The following is a 19005-nucleotide window of genomic DNA, read 5'->3' as shown; positions in this document are numbered from 1 at the left end:
AGTATAATATATATTAGTATAGTATACATATATAAAGTAAAATACGAAAAATTTGTTACCAAAAACGCTTAGTTCAAAGAAACAGCTGAAGTTCAGGCTCGGAGGACCATTGACATGCTGGAGAAAAACTTCGATCATGTGCTTATAGCAGAGTTGATGAAAAAATCTTTGGTCCTGCTACATAATATGTAATATTATGTAAAATGTAGTACATATGTAATAATCATGTATATATATATATATATATATTAATTTCTCGTACTCACCTGAAGGCAACCATGCTTTCCCGTTCCCAGCACAGCACCTTCCTTAGCAGGACCAAAGATTTTTCCATCAACTCTGCTATAAGCACATGATCGAAGTTTTTCTCCAGCATGTCAATGGCCCTCTGAGCCTGAACTTCAGCTGTTTCTTTGAACTAAACGTTTTTGGTAACAAATTTTTCCTATTTTACTTTTTTAAAGTTTTCTTCTTAAATAGAATTGAACTGGAACAATCATAAAATTCTTGCTAGCGGTTCCTCAATTAAATTTGCTGATTATCTAAAAAAATTACTTGAGACTGCTTTGCCTTCAAATACCATATCTCATGCTATTATAGCTATATATCACTCACATCTTCTTTGAATCCTAGGTCAAAATATATCATGTTGAACCCAAACGATTTGGAGAATTTTCGTTTCCGCATCATTCGGATAGCCGCTTGATTGTACACTAACTCTTTCAGAGAAAGTTTCGTTATTGCAGACATTTTATAACTTTCATATCCACTCGTCCACGCGAATAGCGGGTGGCGAAGAATAGTGATAAACTTGGTTGTAGGTGGCATTACTCGTCGCACCTCTCTGATGTTGAATCGCGTCTGCACTGCGAATATTTCGGGCCGGCGATTGATTCTACATCAGTCTGCAAAAAACCGTGTTTGTAACATGTGGTACTATTGTTGCGACAGTTCAACGTAAACAAAGACTAGCGTATCCCATCTGGTGCAACCTGTACATGGGACGTGGTAGGAGACGACTACAGATAATCATCTCAATAGTAAGCTTGTGCGTAAAAGTATACTGTGAATCAATATATGATGAGTTGGCATGTACAATTGCAGGTCAATCCACCAACGGCCCATTTTAGCGTTGTTCATAAGATACACAGCACACCTTGTGTGTATTATAATAAGTAAAATTTTTTTACTAAACATTATTATACAATTTTCGTTGTAATAAATATTCGCAATAAATGGAAGAAGCGCATAACGTTCAAAATCGATCAAAATAATACGAGACCCTTATTTGTGCAAAAACAATTTACTAATCAAAACAATAAACAACAAAGCGTGACTACGTAATGAAAACATACATAGAGTAATTCAACATGAAGCGTTCCTTGAACGGTATTGGACACCCCATAAGGTTAATTGGCGCTCGCGGAACCGCCACGGTCAAATTACGTTCCTCTGCAAATCTGTCATTAGCAGTTGTTTGTCATATCGATGTATAGCGGATTGAAATGCTCATGTACACCAGGTCCTGAGCACATGTGAAACATTTAAACTATGCACATCGGGTGTGGTGTCCGTTGCGCAAGACGAATAGATATAATATGGCTGTCACTACGTGTGCTCTGACTATGACTAACTGCCTCCACCGTATTGGTAAAAACGTTAGTTCCCTTGAAATCGCTATCTTTCTGTACAGATTCAAAATATTCTGTAAAGGAAAAAAAAATAGCCACCATACCTGAGTAGAATGTTAACCACAGTAGAGCTGCCGGTCCTGTACATTCTAAGGAAAAAAATGTTACGAACGGACTCGCATACAGTTTTTGTGACCATTTCTTGCATCTGAACCGAAGAAGTGTTCTCAGAATTTTGAACAATAGCCGTGCATTCAGGAGCGCGAGCATTACTTTCTGTAGTGTTAAGGTTCACGGCTTCTAGCTGAACTCTAAAACGACGAAGCATGAACTCTTGTGTTAATCAGAACATAGCCTGTATAAAGATCGCGTTTAGCCTCATACCTCATCCTGCAGGGTATCGTCTTCTATCCTCAGAAAGTACGACACTAAAATCTCTATCAAACGACAAAATGGATGTAATCTTTAATTAATGCCGGTAACAGAGTTCTCCAATTTTCTGTTTTATGTCAAGAAGTCACAATTTCGGCATCTTTAAAATACGCTTATAGTCATGTCGCTACTTACATGGTTGGTGTAGCGCTGTTATAGAAAATGAAGATGTATACAGCAGAAAAAGTCAGCCTGAACACACACCAGGGTGTCAGCTTCATCATATCTCATTCTCACACTACCTCTTGGCCAAAATTGGACGCAGGATAACAGAGGTCTCCTAGAGTATACAATGAATTGCCATTCGGGCGTTTCACGTCTACTCAGTAGCCAACCGGAATTCTCGGGCAACTTTCAAGCATATCTATAGCTCCACCAGTATAAGCGTACAATCAAACGAAGCTTCTAAACCAATTTCTTATAGGTTCAAACGTACGAAACATGAAAAGCTCATGAGAAATGGTATTCACCGTTTTGAAGACTCCGAGAGAACGTATTGCTAGAGCCTATTCGCATGAACCGAGAAAAGATTGTCACAGTGAACTGCAGAAACGTTTCTTGCAGTAACTGGTTTTTATGGCACGGTGACAGTCATAAGGGAGACTGCGTTGTCTCCAGGATATAAAAGCTGGCCTACGATTAGTGATCAGGTGAGCACTTTTTATTTGAGCAGGGGTATACGGTATTCTTCTGCTACAGAATCTCATTCTAATACGCAGATACATTGGTCCTACTCGTATTACCGACTGCAGTCATTAAGTAATATGCTTTTTTCTGCTTGAGAGTACCGAAAACCGGTGTTAAACTTCCATGCCAACTTCTAACAAGTATGCTAGTATCGTAGTTTTCTATGAGCGAACTATTGCGTCAGGTTTTCTTGCAGAACCAAAAATACCCCTAAATAATCAACTTAGGAACCATACGTTATACGGCGTTTGTGAAAATATACATTAATTATGTAAACTAACATTTCGAGTTTTACGTCCGATAATGTCATTAAGCTCTGCAACATTACTCGTTCTTGGATTTCTGCATCTAGTAGGCTCGCAAATGGATACGAACACCTCGATATCTATTCGCATGAAAAATTTGCGACGGTACCTGCGGCGGCTAACGTAGCACTTACTGTCCTCCCCTGCGAACTTCCGCATGAACTTAGCGGCGCTAATTAACATAACTACCCGTCGGAGCCGAACTGAACGTATCGTTCTGACGACCAAACATCAGATACTTCTCGGACAGTTCACTTCTATTGCTGTTACTGCTATAATTAGCGCAAAGTAAATTTTTGAAACAATGGTGAAACAGCACTACCAAGCATATCGTAGATCGAATGTTCCAGAGTAGTAACATTTTCCCTCTGACAAAAAAATTGAATGCACATTTTATCAGTTTTGGTTATTTAATAGTTTTATTTCATTTATGATATATATGAACACAAACAGCATTTTTTTCTGCAGAATTAGCATGTGCAGCATATAATGTACGTTTACGTTAGACTCGGCCCTTGGGATCTTTGTGTCCCTGACGATTCCTGCTAACGATGTCAGATTTACGGTTTTTTCTGCGAAGTCGAGGACGACGCCGTTTTCTAAAATTCCACCATAACTCTGAGATGTACCTCGTTCGAAATTTACGTATGTAGTGAACTTCCTTCAGCGTCAAACGGTCACAAATTGACGGAACTGAAACGGAATTTTGCTATTAGACGATCTTGTCAGCATCTCACAGCAGATCTCACTGTCTCTGATGCATACATATTATCAAATGCATTTCCTAAATCAAGATCCGAAAAGAGCAATACTTCGAAACAAAACGATTGGTAATGACAAGTGACATTTAAATTATAAATTAATTTTCTAGTTAGTATTAGTATAGTCAACTAGTATGTATGCAATAAGCTGCAGTGATAAACAACGATTCATCTAATTTACCTTGTATCGATTTTTTTATGTATTCAGCTTAAAGTAACTGAAACGTTATGTACTACCTTTTTCTTAAACTTTAACATAAAAATCGTTTTTTAATAGAGCGTAAATAACTCGGATTCTGCAAATGTCAGTTTACGAAATCAGGGTGGACGGGTGAATGCATTTTGGAAATTTGTCGAAAATAACTATTGGACCCCTAAGGTTACGGGCTGCTACTTAGATTAACCTGTGCATTTTCTGATCTTTAGCTATGCTACAAATAAGCTTTTTGGATTACTGGACTAATTTTACTTGGCCATCGAAATTTAGAATCGGAACCTCACCTTCCTGCCCTGGGACAAACTCGATGGTGTTCAAAATGCCTTGCTTGCGTTCAGCTATACAAATGTCGGACCAAAATCTGTTTCTTAATTTTAAGGCTTGCACCTCATTGAACATCCGACCCCTCCCGAATTTATCCAGCAGGTGAAGGAACTTTTCCAGAAAATGTTTATATATCCTGCAAGTAGATCGGATCGATTTACTACAGTCGTGAATTACAAATTGTAGAGTAGAACGATATGTGTTGTAGATTGAGGAAAAGCGGATTGTGGCAGAGGAGTACGCGCCTAGGGAGGGGATATTTGTACAGGTTCCTTACCGCGTGCAGTTTTATTACTCTAAAATAATTATTAAAAAGCTAAATATTGTACCTTGTTAAACTTATTACCATTCCTCTTACCATACTCGGATCTTGGCACTTACCGCATATCGATATCGTTGAGATAGAGTATCCTGGCCTCAGCTTCGGAGCTCATAATTTGAATACGGATCGATAAGTTTCTCTCGTTATGTCTGAAGTTGGGAAAAACCTTTGTTGCAGTTAGGTGCTACTGCACACAATTAAAAAAAAAAAAGCACATCAGTATTGATAAGGAGACTGCTAAGCGAACACCCAAATTTGGCGGGCTATCTTTTTCAAAGAGGTGTCGTTTTTAATAAGCGGCGGGGTCAGTGACTGTGCACTCGTCGATGTTCGAAATTACAAATTTCAGGGAATCTTTGATTTTTTGAACGCAGTGAACAAGGGAACAACTTCGAAGTGAGAGTAGTGTATTAGGTGCAACAGAGCATTGATTCTAATGATGATAATAGTAATAATAATAGGTAAACAGAAGCCGTCCGTTCAACACCGTCTTTTTGTTCAGTTAAAATACGTTGTTTCGCTTCATAGGGGACTATATATATCATAGAGGTCTACATGGTATGCCGGATACAGTAGCTTAACCGTGATAATTGCACTTGCTTGCGAAAGCCAAGATAACGTCTCACAATATGTACATTAATAGAATTATGATTAGATATTTATTTTCGGTCCCTACCTGAAGGCAACCATGCTTTCCAATTTCCAGCAGAGCTCTTCCCTAAGCAGCACCAAGGATTCTTCCATAAACTCCGCTAAGAGCACTAAATGGAAGTTCTGCTCAAGCATGCTAATGGCTTTTTGGGCCTGTACTTCCGCTGTTTCCTGGAACTAAATGTCTGTCAAATCTTAATTTTTCTTCCTAAATAGAGTTAGTGCATAAATGCTTAATTTAGTGTATTCGGATAAATGTACTGGCTATCTTTTTTTTGAGACCAGTCGTTCTGCCCATAGTTTGAGCTATTTTATTCTAGAATGTTATCATTTATTGGGCTGTTATAAGTGAATACGGCGGATTTTAAAATAGAATAGCTTTTGAACTTCTTAAGCTACAATGAGGGTTAGTGTGTGTTAACTCTCATTTATTTTTACGCATTTGTTCCAGTGTTCCGGCAGCCTCTGGACACCCATTCTGGACTGGATTCGCTTTCCCCACATATAGTTTCCCTGTGGCTTCTCGAAATAAATAGGTAATGCCCGTTAGTTACCTTGTTTTGGGGCACGAAAAATTCCATGAATATCCTCCTCAAATCGGGAGAATAAGCGGATTGAAGCCAACGTTGAATACTCCTTTGGTTAATACAGGAAGTAACTGAAGCGTAGTCATTAAGTAACCAGACCGCGTGTTTTTGATTGTTGTGTAAACGGTCCACAAGTCTTGAGAGAGCAAGCCGCATTCACTGTCTCATTTTCGATGAGAATCTTCTTGCAGATGATCCTGATGCCCGTTGAAAAGTACTAACTTTACCTACGTTCAAACCTACTCAACACTCCCATTGAATTTGACTTCTCTTACGGGCGACGCCATTCTTCCCCTAATCACTTTTTGGCTAGCGAAACCATGCCATGTCTCGTTAATGGCAACCGTATGCTTGAAGCGGGTTTTTTTTTTATTGATTGAAAATTCAGCACGTGAAATACATCACCAACTGGCCTGAATTCGATTCACGGGGGATCTACTTTTCACTCGTTTCCGCATTTCTAGTATTAGAGCTTTAATACCCAAATCTCCGTCCTTGAAACATTCGCCTCATTCGTTTACGGTGCTGCCGTTCAAGGTCTCCTTGCCTAATATTGACATCAATATTAGGTTAATTTCCATGCGGCTGTGACCTTTGAGAAATAAATACTTGATTTTTGGGATTAGATTTTTTCTTTCTGGAGTAAACTCAACCAATTTTTACTTACATGTTTCTAGAAGATTAGAATATTCACCATCCAAATTTCGTTTATTAGTGGGGCAAATTTCAAAAGCTAAGGACTCGCCAGATTCGCTTGAAGCAGCCAAACAGACATAGCTATTAATTGAAGTACTAATGTAATTATATTTCTTATGGCTCCAGATACTCCAGTTAACCCAAACGCATCAGCAGAGCTCACATTTTCTTCGAATCCCATGTCAAAATACATCATGTTGAAGCCGAACCATGAAGAGATTTTCCGACCTCGCATCATTTGGATAGCTGAATCATTGAACGCAAAGCTTTCAATGGAAAGGTTTGTCTTACTAGAAATCCTAAAATAATCGTACGCGCTTTCCCATGCGTATAGCGGATGGCGGAGAATCGTGATAAACTTGGTCTTCGGTGGCATTATTCGCTGCACTTCATTGATGTTGAGTCGTGAGTGCACTGCGAATATTTCAACTCGACGGTTGATCCTGTATTGACCCGCAAAAAAAATTATTAGTACTGTCGGGTGCCTGTACCAAAAAGTAATCGATTGTGGTGTTCGGTTGATCTTCTATGCATTATGGTAGAGTAACTTCATTGTTAATGTGAAATTTGTTTATATATATATATATATATATATAAACAAAACTTCATATTAAGGATGCGTATCATTCATCAAAATAAATTCGAGTTAGTATGAAATTTATGGTGCTGATGAATGGTAAAGCGATACTGATTTTATATGATTTAAACTTACACTGAATAGTTGAACATAAAACTTTCTTGGAAGAGCTCCGGGTAGTTCATGAGATTACCGTGGATTCGTGGAATCGCCACAGTCCGATCATATTCGTCTGCAAATCTGTCATTTGTTTGTTTTGTTCAATCGATTTTATGAAGTATTATCTACTGTGACGGTGAACACTGTACTCCATAGTAATCGAGCCTCAAAAAATTTAGGTCATCATAGTTGGGCTTTACTAATGCCTATCTCCTTGGGTGCGTTACCGTAGAAACTAAGAAGATACGGCCTTCATTGATTTCGCATTTCAACATTGACAAATGGTTACTATAGCATGTAATTATCATGAAATCTTCAAAAATTGAGATCAGCTGCGCTAGCGATCTCCGTTATGTAGCAGGATCATGGTTATAGTTGCAAATTACTACATTATAAATGTGCTGTATTAATGGGAGCGTTCTTTATACCGAAAATGGTATACCTTTACAAGAGTTTGAGCTGTCAAAGCAATACCTGAATAGAATGTTGAATATGGTGGAGCTGCCAGTCTTATGAGTCTTCAGGAAAAATATGTTACGGACGAGGTCACACGCTGGGTGGACTGGAACAGATTCTTGTAGATGTACAAAAGTAGCGCCGTTAAGAACCCTTGAGTGGCCCTGTACGGTGTTCACGTCCAGAACACGTACGAGGCCCTGATCCTGTTTGTACCCGTGGCTATGACACGTGAATTTCGTGTTAGCCAGAATGGAGCTCGTATATAGATCGAGTTTAATCTCCCTTGACTGGAACTTTCTTACCTTAGAAGACATTATCCTTGGATCTCCAGAATGAACAGCGTTACGTTCAAACTTCTACTGAGTTAATATTGCGCATAATGAAATCGATGAGAATTAGCAGAGCCATGGATGTGATCTTGCCGTCAGCTTAACATCATTCGATTTTCCATTCCTAGTAAATATATTGTAATCGTTGCTTCACTTTGTTTGCTTGTTTGATTCAATATTGAAGTCACTTTTTGCTACTTACGTGGAAAATATCAGATTATTGATGAAAATCACGATGATGGATACAGCGCACAAGGCCAGCACGTACAGCCGGCGGCGATGAGACAGCTTCATCGTTTTTGGTGTCTCACCGTTACTCAACCTGAAGGGCAAGAAGGAATCGATGAAAGGAGCGGCACTCATCATTGATGAGAATGCAATCTACTTAAAGCACACAATGCGACGTTTCATAGCAAAAAAAAAAACGTTGTCCGTTTAACTGGATTTGTTAGTAGCAATTACTGTTGTCGATATCCAGCGACAGTGTGCTCCTGAAATTTAGCCACATGAATTCCTCAAAGATCGTCACAGAGTGAACTATAGAAACGCCCGCTGCTCGAACCGCCCGTTAATGGTACGATAACAGTGCTAAAGAGGACTACGTTGTCTCGAGGATAGAAAAGCTAAGCTAAGACACTATATTGTAGCAATCGGATGAACATTCCCGAAAGGCACTAGTCATCATTAACACAACTTTTGCTGCTGGGCCTCATTCGAGTCTAGACGTGGAAGTTCACTGCAGCGTTGAACTTCGTATGGATCTAAACCTGGCACACTAAGTTCTTATACAACACGTTTACGAAAATTGTGCCACTCTAACAGCTATGATGCTTTTTGTTTTCTAGCTAAATATAGAACCGAAATAGATGAAAATTATTATATCAACTTCATCGGTACAACGCATACGTTATACAGGATATGTTAATATAAGCATTAATCATATATGAGTTACCTATTGTATAATCAGGAGTTGCCACCTTAATAGAGCGATTTAGGTAGCGTACACACTGATGAGACATCCGGCCTTACCTCCTGAGCTATTACTAACATCTACGCTAGATCTTATTATTAGATCGGTTTTCTTCTATACTCATGATATTGTCCGAAAGAAAGCAGTAACTCCCCACATTTGATCGATTGTTTTGTTACGACCTAATTAGCATAACTTGATCTAAATGAGCGGAAATTTCTAGTCTCATTCGAATTCGGCAGGCCTACTATTAATCATATCAGTCTTTTTTCGAATGATTTGCAGGTGATAAGGCCGTTAATTTCTGCTTAGCTTGAAACACGTACCTGGACATTTTAATGAGCAAGGTGCTATTGAATGAGAGTTGGCCAACCAGTCTTCCACTAGTTAATTCATATAATCATATGGATGTTTTATTCAAGTCCCATTTCCCAGCTGGCCTAATTCAGGGGCCTACGACTTTTTAAGGGCATTAATAATTGCTCACCGACTGGTCACTCATGAACAGCGATCTATTTAACAAAGCCGTTGGAATTAGCGGCTTGCGCCAAGTGTTCTCCGAAAAACATGCCTGTGTTTTAGACGAAGAACAACATGAGGTACGAAGATCGACGAAACACAGAAATGTCGGATAGCTCATATAACCCTTGTTTTGCTCAATTCACTAAATCTAGCAAGCCCTCTTCAACTTGTACCCTCTGGAGACTCAAGATAATTAGCATTATCATATGCGAACTCTCCCTTACCGTACATACACATGTGTAACATGCATATCATTTAGGAACGATTTCATAATTACTGTGCACTCTAACACGCATACATAAGATTTTACCTTTTCCTCACGCTTTCACTTCGGCAAATCATAATTACGGCATCTAAATTACTTGCTACGTTACTGCAAATTGCCCTAATGGGTGCATTAACAGCTGCTTTTTTTGGCTAACCGCCAGTACACAGACTAATTCGTTCAACCAGTCTGTAATACAATCTACATGCAAGCGGAAACAAACACCTTGGCTTCCGATTCAAGGCGCAGGCAAGAGTTCCTACAGTCCCCAGAGGTCGATGGACCGTCTACCTGTCTATACGGCCATTCATTACAAACTTTTAGAGACAGCCTAGCGACATCAGCTACAATAACCACCTGTTGAAAGATAAACCAAATGTATCGTTTTCAGAGCTTTTCCCTGGACATTTCCGAAACAAGTCACGTTTGCTGCTGCTGCCGCTGCAAGGTACGCCAACACAGCGACTAACCCATTTGTAGGGCTGTCATTTTTTTCGTTGTATCGCCTCCTGAATGTCTTCGAGTTTAGCTCGTTGCTGCCGAATTCCGCCTCTTCAGGCTTTCAAGTTCACTTCGTGGTCAGACCTTCTCTATTTGGAAAATGTGATAGATGATCAACACTAGGCAGTTAAAAGTCGGCCACTGCTGTGTCAGAGCGACGACAAATCATTCTTGCCTCGTTGGATACGAAAGATCATCGCGAGATATGTAACTCACACGGCTGCTTCGGCGGCATCGGTAGCGCACTTGTGTGCGAAAAACCCAATGAAGGTAGCACGGACCTAACACACACGGCCGATGACCCAAATGAACGAGTGGCTCGAGCATTGGCATTACTCGTTCACTTGTTTCGTTACTATTCCATGAAGTGTTACGTAACCGTCGGGTCAGAATGATGCACTGCATGTTTGGCAAACGAGGTCTGATTGATTTTGAAACCCTAGTAGTCGTTTTCACGCCTAGTGTCGTACGGTGACGGTTAACGGTTGATTCACTATCGAAAATGGTGACAAGCTTGTTTCTTGGTGTATACTGTTAGAGAAGAGTCTATAGACTCCTATTATTATTCTATTATTATAGAGATTCAGTTGAAAGTATACAAAAGTTGGTTTTCGTGCTGATCGTTGCTGCCGGTCCGATTTCAGTACTCTTGTGAGACATCGCACTCTCCCCTATAAGCGTACGCATTTTTGAGGCGTTTACCCAATCGACGAATTGCTCAGTCTTGGCCGAAGTAACCGCAGTTTGGCCGAAGTGATGTCAACTTAGCATTTATATATATATATATATATATATAAATCACAGTTTCTAGTGCATATATATATATATGCACTAGAAACTGTGATTTAGTCACGCATCAAGTCATTCTCACAGGTAGGAACGTGCTTCCGGAACTACTGTCTACTGCTGTATATACTATTACTACTGTAGAATAATACAATCTATTCTAATTGCAGCCGAGCTCAAATTCAAACAAATATACGAGATTTCGTATAGTACGATTAAAAAAAAAAAGCCCAACTAAAGAAATAATTCGATTCTAGATAATTACACAACACGTTTTTCGATGGCTTCTTGTTTAACTCGTAAGCGATATCAAAAACGTCGTTGCTCAATTCCCTAGTGGATTCAATCAAACGTCGACGCGTATACGATTCATTTCGGAATTGTCTACTTTCGAATAAGCGCCTGCAACCGCTTTACGGTTAGAACTGGTCTGTTGCAATCATTAATTGGGCCAGTTCAACACGTCTATGGACAATAGGCCACGTTTGCCTAGCCTCGTTTTACTTAGTCAAGGCTCCTTATTTATTTTTCTCTTCAATAACAGTATAATTAGCGTAGAGACTTTCCAACGAAGACGACGAAGTGGTTAGCGATTTAGCTATATATATAACTAATCATTACGTTTTTTGTATAGTAGCATAGTTAGTTTGTCACTAGTCAATTGGCCAAATCTCTAACGAACGTAACGATTTTATGTTTTTTTTTTAGTTACTTCCCCCGGTTATCTACTTCCTGAACATTCGTACACTTACAAATCTTAGTAACAAACTTGTCTCCATTTCGTCAGACAGTAACACTGTACCTAGGAATAATTGTGAGCTTTCCAAATGAGAAGCACATACTTTCGTAAGACTCACCGCACCGCTTACAGATCGACTATTATCAGCGAGGTTGTCCGGCGCTGTGATCAAACTAGAGAAAATACTACATATATATATATATATATATATAAGACAACATAAGCAGCATATATAGTTTCGATCCTGCTATCAAGATAGCATGGTCTCATTAAACAACGATATGGATTTCTTCCCGCAAAGTAACTTCCGTCAAACTAGCATGGGTATGTTGTCGTCATTGAAATGCATTTCAGTCGGTGCGCTACAAGTTCCCTATCCATTCATAGACGACGTCGGAGGTCAAGCGGGAGCCGAGCACGAGCATAGCGAGTTCATAATTAACGTCCTTGTCTACGAAACGTTTTGGCCAATAGATTCGTCAACGCACTCGCCGAGACAGGGACAGTATTATAGTACTTTGAACCTATTGTGTTTTTATTCGAGATTTCTCGAAGTTACCAACGTTGACGCACGCAACAGTTCGCACTGATACCAAAAGGATTCGTGTGAATAGCTCAGATGATCTACCGGTCGACACACACACACACACACAGAGAGAGAGAGAGAGAGAGAGAGAGATGAATGAGTTCTCGTCGAAGGAACACATTAGGCCTGATTTGAGTTCTGTACAATAGTAATATTGAAAATCTAGAATTCATCGCATCTCTTTCAAAGGTCTTGTACATTTCAAACGATCCAGTATCCACTGATAATGTTTAGCCTTCAGCCGATTCTCTGTCGAATTTGAATTAAACCGATGACATGATCTAATCTGGCAACGCCCTTTGATCCGCCGCACATACGGATTGTTATTTGGCGGTTCTAGTCTATATTTTATTTTCAGAGCCCGGGCAGTTCCATCTCTGCAGGCGAAAGTATTTGGTCGAGAACGCGACTCAACACTAACAAAGGAGATCCTAGCTGCTTCTTTCGAATAAAACGTGCGTGTCGTGATGGGCAGCGCTTGTACGCTCCGCTAGCGACGGCCATAGACTAATGCAATCTATAGTTAACTGGCCACGGATAGTATGCAGCAAATAGGGTGAGGCATATCGGCCTCAATTTGACTAAATGAACAGATGAAACCACGTAATCGCCAATAGACCGTCTGACCAGGCCGACGTCAGACCAAACCCAACGTATAGCCCTATGGCGATAACGATGACCAGCCGAGATCGGCCAAGCCATTTACATTCAGAAGATTTAATCAGTTTTTCCTAATGGCTAAATCCTCACAGAAAACATGGCGTCTTATTGGAAGCAGAACATTGTGCTGTGCTGTTCTGTCACATGCTATATTCCGTGGAGCACATTCGAACCTTGGCCTATGATAATGGAAAATCGAAAATTGAATCTAGACGTTGCCCTGCTCCTTATTTGCTGGTGTCACCCTATTCTGTTACTTCGTATCCGGCTGAACAGTAGCGTTCCAAGATTCAAGTCATTTGATACTTGCGGTAGGTAACCTCGTTGAGTATCGATGCATCCTTAAAAGGCTTGTTTTATACTCGTCTAACACTGTTCCAAATTACTTATAAGTGCTCAGGGGCTATTCGGTTCTCACAGTATATTATAATTCGAAAAATGCTTAAATCGTTAGCCTATATTGATTATATAATCGGTGAAGCATCCGCACATTTTCTTTGACTTACATAATTTAGAGATACGAGGCCAATAGATGTGTCGAGACAGCTTCTTTGATACTTAGTTTGATACCGATAGCGGCAATGCTGATTTAGCAGAGACTGGGGCAAATCTCTGCTATTAAAGAAAATTTTTAAAAACTGTCGTGCATTTGTAAGGAGATTTAAACAACTGAAAGATTTCATATACAACTTCTCTTATTATTATTATTATCGCCTCACAGTAGCTTCGTCTGGACATATTGTTCCATTATTGTTGGACTGTAGTTACCCTAAAGTCATCCATATAAAGAGTAATCAATTCTTTCACGTCCATTGCTCGCAGGTCCTACGGTTTTCAGAGCAATCAGAGTGAGCAGGTATCTACTTGTCATTAAAACCGATGTACATTCGCACCTTCTGTAGATCCGTTCGTTCGTCTACTGACCCCGTAGTAGAAGCGCTGTGATCATGATGGGACTGGGCCGCTGTCTATAATACAGTCATGTCCCGTGCTAAGCAACCATAGATTTATGGTTGCTTAACAATAATGCTTTTTTTGCCCTATCTAATCTTTTTACCATTTCTAGTGCTAAACAACTTGTCACGGCAGGTGACCGTGGTCCAAGTGACTGAAAGGCTTTTTAAATGAGTTGCCATAGTCACCTTTAACTGTCTTAAATTTTAGCATTGGCAAAGTCACTACTAGAAATTACTAGCTAGCAAAGTAAAGAATTGAGCAAAGTAATAAATAAAGCAATACAAGGAATTACTTAATAGCTCTTCGTATGATTGCCATGCGGTGTCATCCAAGCTCCAGGTAGGTCCAACAAAATCCACTAGTGCATTTAGCAAGTGCATTTAAAGATGGTATATAATGTTATTTTACACTTAGCGGGAAAATGACCCGGAGCAGATTCGGGTCTAGCTTAGTACTCAATTGTCGACAGGTAAAACCGCCCAAGTCAACTACCGCTGCTAAACATTCCCTAAGATATCCCTTGTTAAAACTTTACTTCGATAGACATAAAGAGTATACTCTACCGGGTATTGCTCTAAATGATTGGCATGTATCTGTCATTTTACTCTGCTTAAAGCTCCACTCTTTTTCTTTCATAGTCAGACGGGTTCCTTCATAGAGCAAGGATTTGGCCCGTTCGACGAGTTGGTGAAAAAATGCGGCGCAGAGAATGAGGACTAATTTCCTAGCGTTCCTCTAATTGGTAGACTTGTTTGGTTCAACGTTGAGTACTTCACCGAAAAAGCGCCTGCTCACTTATACTTCGAGGGTCTTCATGTTTGGAGAAACATGCAGTACATAAGCCTAGTTGAGCGTGAGGTGTGTATCTGGGCATGGGACTCACCGCAAGCGCATAGTTGCCAAGTGTCTGTGGAACTTTTTGCAGGTCAATAGGTTTTAGATGTTTTGATGCACGCCGTCGGACCCCTAGAAATAGCCTCGTTATTAGTTTCATATGCACCGTCTTCGATTCTTGTAGGCTCCCAACAACCGTTCTCATTTTCAATTAGTCCATCCCCTTAAAGTTGCGACGCCCAATTATCTCTAGAGTGAACGGAAAAGCGCTGAAAGTAACCTCAGGATACACATTTGTCCACTCTACCACATTTATTCACAGTCGACGCTCGTGTGTATCAATTGTCTTAGTATACGCCGAGAGTCGGCCCGAGCGGTGTTCTATTACCTTTTTTTTTGAAAATTAGCCAAATGAGTTTGGCAGGTTATAGTCAAGCTGATAACGTGAAGGCGCATCGTTTATCGGTAGCCACGGTAAACACAACGTGCTTTTTCACCACACTTCCGCATTTGATGGCCTAGATCACCTCTTGCATGTACACATAATGTTTTGTTTCCTAATTTCCTAATTATCCTAAATTTACAACACGATCAGCACTGAAAAATAAGCTAGTACGTAACATCATTTTTAAGTACTAGCCTGTAACCGTCACCCCAGCTGCCCGCGTCGTGACAGGCCTTATCTTTCTTTTTGTATAATTATCAAATCTGTACAGCCATTGAAGCCATCGCAACTACGATGACTTGCATCAATAATTATACGATCAAACTTTTTTTTATTTAGCAGTTCCACCACTTGAAATACGTACACTTATAACGGCTTGGAATACTGAGTTTTATTTACTACCCGATACTGTACATATGACGGCTATACAACCCTAGCCAATGCCATAAGGTTTTAGGAATAGTTCATGTTGGGTTTACGGGGTTACTTTGGACTTAATAAAAATTGAATTCTGCACTACGCACCATGTTTTTGGTTAGTTAGTGAGTTAGTGGACACTTAACACGACAAAAGAGCTGACTATTAAGGGCTTCAGACGGCTTTCTAGGTACTTGTTTCACGATACAATCATTTGGCGTGTAACTACAGGACCCAAGATTGTATTTAAGGGCCTCTAATCAATGCAGTGTGGTGATTCAATAAACTTAGGCTTAAATGATCTATGCCAATATTGATCTATTCTATTGTGATCAACTCTAGGCTTGTCGAAGACGGGTGGCAAAACAGTCGGCCGATTTGTTTTGGATCTCCCAAAAAAGAACTGCTGTGATTCCGAGAATGACAAATGGCCATCAGCGAATCACGAAATCGCAAGCAAGCACGAAACCCGACAAATCATGGATGTCCCGTGATTTACGGAATTAATGCTCATGATACTGGTCTGAAATGGGTTCGCCTTTCTGCTGCAGTTAAAGCAATACCACTTAAACTCTGATCGTGATATTCTGATTCAAACGTAAAATAACTTCAAAGCAATCACTATGATGCTGAATAGCTTATACGTCAAGTGTTTTTACTCTATAGCCAATCGTTGTAGCAGCTGGAATCGGTAGATACTAAAGGAGGCAGCAGTGTTTTAGTCTACGTTGCAAATATAACCTACTTTTTTTTGGCATATACCCATCGAGTGGGCAAAGGTTAAACATTTCAACGTAAGCTTGAATTTTCAAAAGGAGAACGACACACTGGGAAACGGAAATCCCCAGATAATAAATTTCTGAGAAGTTTTTACGGACGTCTAAAGCGCTAATTTCCTAAGACGATTATTTTTACAGTAACCTAATATAAAGTAGAGAGAAGCTGGCTGTTCACAATTAGCTCTATATAATCTTTGTAATTATGCCAAGTAGCCTTTGCTTTAACTTTGTTTGGAAACAAAACTAGTTCATTTTTCCACTATTAAAAAGTGATTCAGTTTTGATGATTTTTTGATTTTTTGATGAAATTTTGATGATTACATTTTTTATCTTAGGCAAAGCGCTGCACGTAAAACACATCTTTCCCTAAGTGTCAATAAGTAAGTTAGTTTTTATATTATATCCTTCGAAGTGAACTTCAGTTTCGTGGGTGTTTTTTAAGGGCACCGAGCCTAACATCTAGGAATTGGCCACAGTAACGTCGTGGGACGTTAGTCACCATTTTTCAACTGCAATTGTACTAACAAATTCACACATTCTTTTTTTCCGGCACTAAACTGGTACTTGCTTTAATTACCGCGACCCGAAAAGATACTTCATGACTGTTTTTCTTTTTGATTGAATTTATTTTATTAACACCTTCGACCTATTCCTATTGTGTAAACAAGTCATCGGAATCATCTATTCAGCATCGTATCAAGGGTCTATTTTCGCTAAAAAGATATGTCATGGAGTTCTATTTATCTGACATGCTAACTAACAGCTTTTCCCAACGAGTCATTTACGGCGATCCGTACAATACCACATTATCTTAGCTTTAATTGGTTTAGCTTTAATTCATAGTGAATGAACGGACCATCGTCACCGACATTAGTTTCTTAAACGAACACGAAACGATGGTCAGCTCTATACTGCTCATATCGAATAGACATCATAACCAAATCATGCCGATATAGATTGTGTGTTCTATTGTAATCTATTATACTGAATACTTTTTCGGTAAAGGAAACAAATTTCACTTCATAACGGACAGATCTTACTACAGGTTCGTGAGCGACCTGCGATTACCTTCAGGCACCAGCATTTCAAGGACTATTAAAAGCGGTCACCTATTAGCCGTCACAGCATGCGAGATTTGGCAGTAAACGAGTCTAGCAAGCTACAGACGCTGTGACAGAAGACCTTGGATGGAAACATTTGTGTGCCCCTCGTGTCAGACGGCGGTAGAGGGACACGATGGCCACCCACTAGGTGAACTGCGGATTGTTGTCAGTATTACGTGCGACGCTGTTCGTTTACAGCAGAGAGTCTGTAAGCAATTAAACGTGGCTGACTACTGAATTCAATGCAGAAAAAGGCTATTATGGACTTATATGTTTCGAGGATGCCTGAAAGCGGCACATGCGTTATAATAAAATTATTAAAAATAATAATATTAATAATAAAGTAATGCAATGTTGCTAAATTATTTCAGTCCTAATATAACGAACTTTCTAACACCAGAATCCGAGGCGCGTTTGAATAAAATATGATTCCAATAACGAAAGCCATTAGCTGAAAGCAAACCCTATCGAAGACCCTGTGAGAAGTGCGGTGACGACTTTTAAAATGGTTGATTATCCGAAAATGATACGGCAGCCTCTTTTTTTTTTAACGAAATTTATCGACAAACGCAGCGCATGTTGTGGAACGATTGAAAGTTTTATAAAAACCAGACGGAAAGGTACCAACCGATCACTATCAGATATTAATGCATAAGTTAACCGATAAACCAGAATATGAATCTCTGTTTATACAGAATTGCAGAATGCTTAAACTATTCAGTGCTACAGTAAATGTACCAGTATACGTTGATTCTCTTTGTTTTATTCGATTATATATAGCGGTGGATGTGCGAGTCTGAGATTTTGCATTTCGAGAAAAGTCATAGCATTTTCGCCAATCCAACAAGGTAATCAGCAATAAAATGCTACTCGGAAAATTCAGGTGAGGCAAGTAAATCAGATTGCTTAATTTTCGATTCCCTGATGACGCTTTTCATCACTCTCAGTCACATCGATGCTGCAGCTCAGCTATCGCACCTTTGGACATCCGACCACGTTGTATCTGGTCAGCGACCAATCTTAGTCGTCACAATAACGCTCATTGTACAGGGTCACCTATGCAGCACAAAATTACGTAATTCTGGGCTTTAGCACAAGTAATGTTTTGTGTGCGTAAAATATATATACTCGGAATAACGTTCAGGTATTATTTTTTTTTCCTAGCCAGCGATAGAATACCTTTCGCTACAAGCTTAAAAATGAAGAGTCGCACAAAACCCATTCTCAACGTATTGTCGACGGCCATTGCTGACCCTCTTGAGTAACCGACGTATACATCAGCGGATTACTACCCAAAATGAGAA

At 39.7% G+C, this 19005-nt stretch overlaps 2 protein-coding genes and 1 long non-coding RNA gene across 13 annotated transcripts in view; 1 reads left to right on the top strand and 2 right to left on the bottom strand.

Annotated features, from left to right (window-relative positions):
- LOC111260844 (uncharacterized) overlaps window positions 1–2468 on the bottom strand; it is a 4782-nt gene extending 2314 nt beyond the window's left edge. For 2 of the 3 annotated variants that reach the window (XM_086968480.1, XM_022833890.2), the window contains exons 1-4: window positions 2199–2468; window positions 1736–1942; window positions 1356–1460; window positions 616–905 (exon numbers count right to left, since the gene is read on the bottom strand). In XM_086968480.1, the coding sequence (XP_086824606.1) occupies window positions 896–905; window positions 1356–1460; window positions 1736–1942; window positions 2199–2287 (411 nt within the window). In that variant the 5' untranslated portion in view covers window positions 2288–2468 and the 3' untranslated portion in view covers window positions 616–895. The remainder of the gene's footprint in view (window positions 1–615; window positions 906–1355; window positions 1461–1735; window positions 1943–2198) is intronic. The other variant, XM_022833891.2, reaches the window with a different exon arrangement.
- LOC147753445 (uncharacterized) overlaps window positions 1–18452 on the top strand; it is a 24611-nt gene extending 6159 nt beyond the window's left edge. For 3 of the 8 annotated variants that reach the window (XR_015311223.1, XR_015311222.1, XR_015311221.1), the window contains 4 exons: window positions 2488–2713; window positions 5782–5866; window positions 6740–6893; window positions 17644–18452. This is a non-coding gene — a long non-coding RNA (uncharacterized LOC147753445). Of the gene's footprint in view, window positions 1–2487; window positions 2714–5781; window positions 5867–6739; window positions 6894–9392; window positions 9707–10285; window positions 10343–17643 lie in introns of those variants that run through there. The other 5 variants (XR_015311226.1, XR_015311225.1, XR_015311224.1 and 2 more) reach the window with 3 other exon arrangements.
- On the bottom strand, window positions 3456–8917 carry LOC111260848 (galactose-3-O-sulfotransferase 2). 2 transcript variants are annotated; one of them, XM_086968477.1, is made up of 8 exons: window positions 8340–8917; window positions 7824–8027; window positions 7326–7430; window positions 6777–7056; window positions 5356–5507; window positions 4739–4828; window positions 4318–4493; window positions 3456–3748 (listed from the first exon to the last, which is right to left on the bottom strand). In XM_086968477.1, exons 1-8 carry the CDS (start codon window positions 8501–8503, stop codon window positions 3558–3560), a joined length of 1362 nt encoding a protein of 453 aa, XP_086824603.1. In that variant the 5' UTR covers window positions 8504–8917; the 3' UTR covers window positions 3456–3557. The 2 variants fall into 2 exon arrangements, with proteins under 2 accessions (XP_086824603.1, XP_086824604.1); XM_086968478.1 differs by lacking the exon at window positions 4318–4493 and having other exon boundaries at window positions 3606–3748.
- Window positions 18453–19005: the final 553 nt, after the last annotated feature.

Source organism: Varroa jacobsoni, unplaced genomic scaffold, assembly GCF_002532875.2.
Source record: "Varroa jacobsoni isolate VJ856 unplaced genomic scaffold, vjacob_1.0 scaffold_483, whole genome shotgun sequence".
Taxonomy (NCBI): domain Eukaryota; kingdom Metazoa; phylum Arthropoda; class Arachnida; order Mesostigmata; family Varroidae; genus Varroa; species Varroa jacobsoni.
The sequence above is the reverse complement of the archived record's forward strand: the minus strand, read 5'-3'. Positions and strand labels throughout refer to the sequence as shown.

Excerpts from the sequence above, each read along its gene's own strand:
- LOC111260848 (XM_086968477.1), bottom strand. The coding sequence starts at position 8,503 with ATGATGAGTGCCGCTCCTTTCATCGATTCCTTCTTGCCCTTCAGGTTG. Across the intron at positions 5,508-6,776 it reads ACATGGGATTCGAAGAAAAT|TTCCAGGAAACAGCGGAAGT; the intron begins GTGAGCTCTGCT and ends ACAGACATTTAG. Across the intron at positions 3,749-4,317 it reads GTTTGTCCCAGGGCAGGAAG|TTCCGTCAATTTGTGACCGT; the intron begins GTGAGGTTCCGA and ends ATTCCGTTTCAG.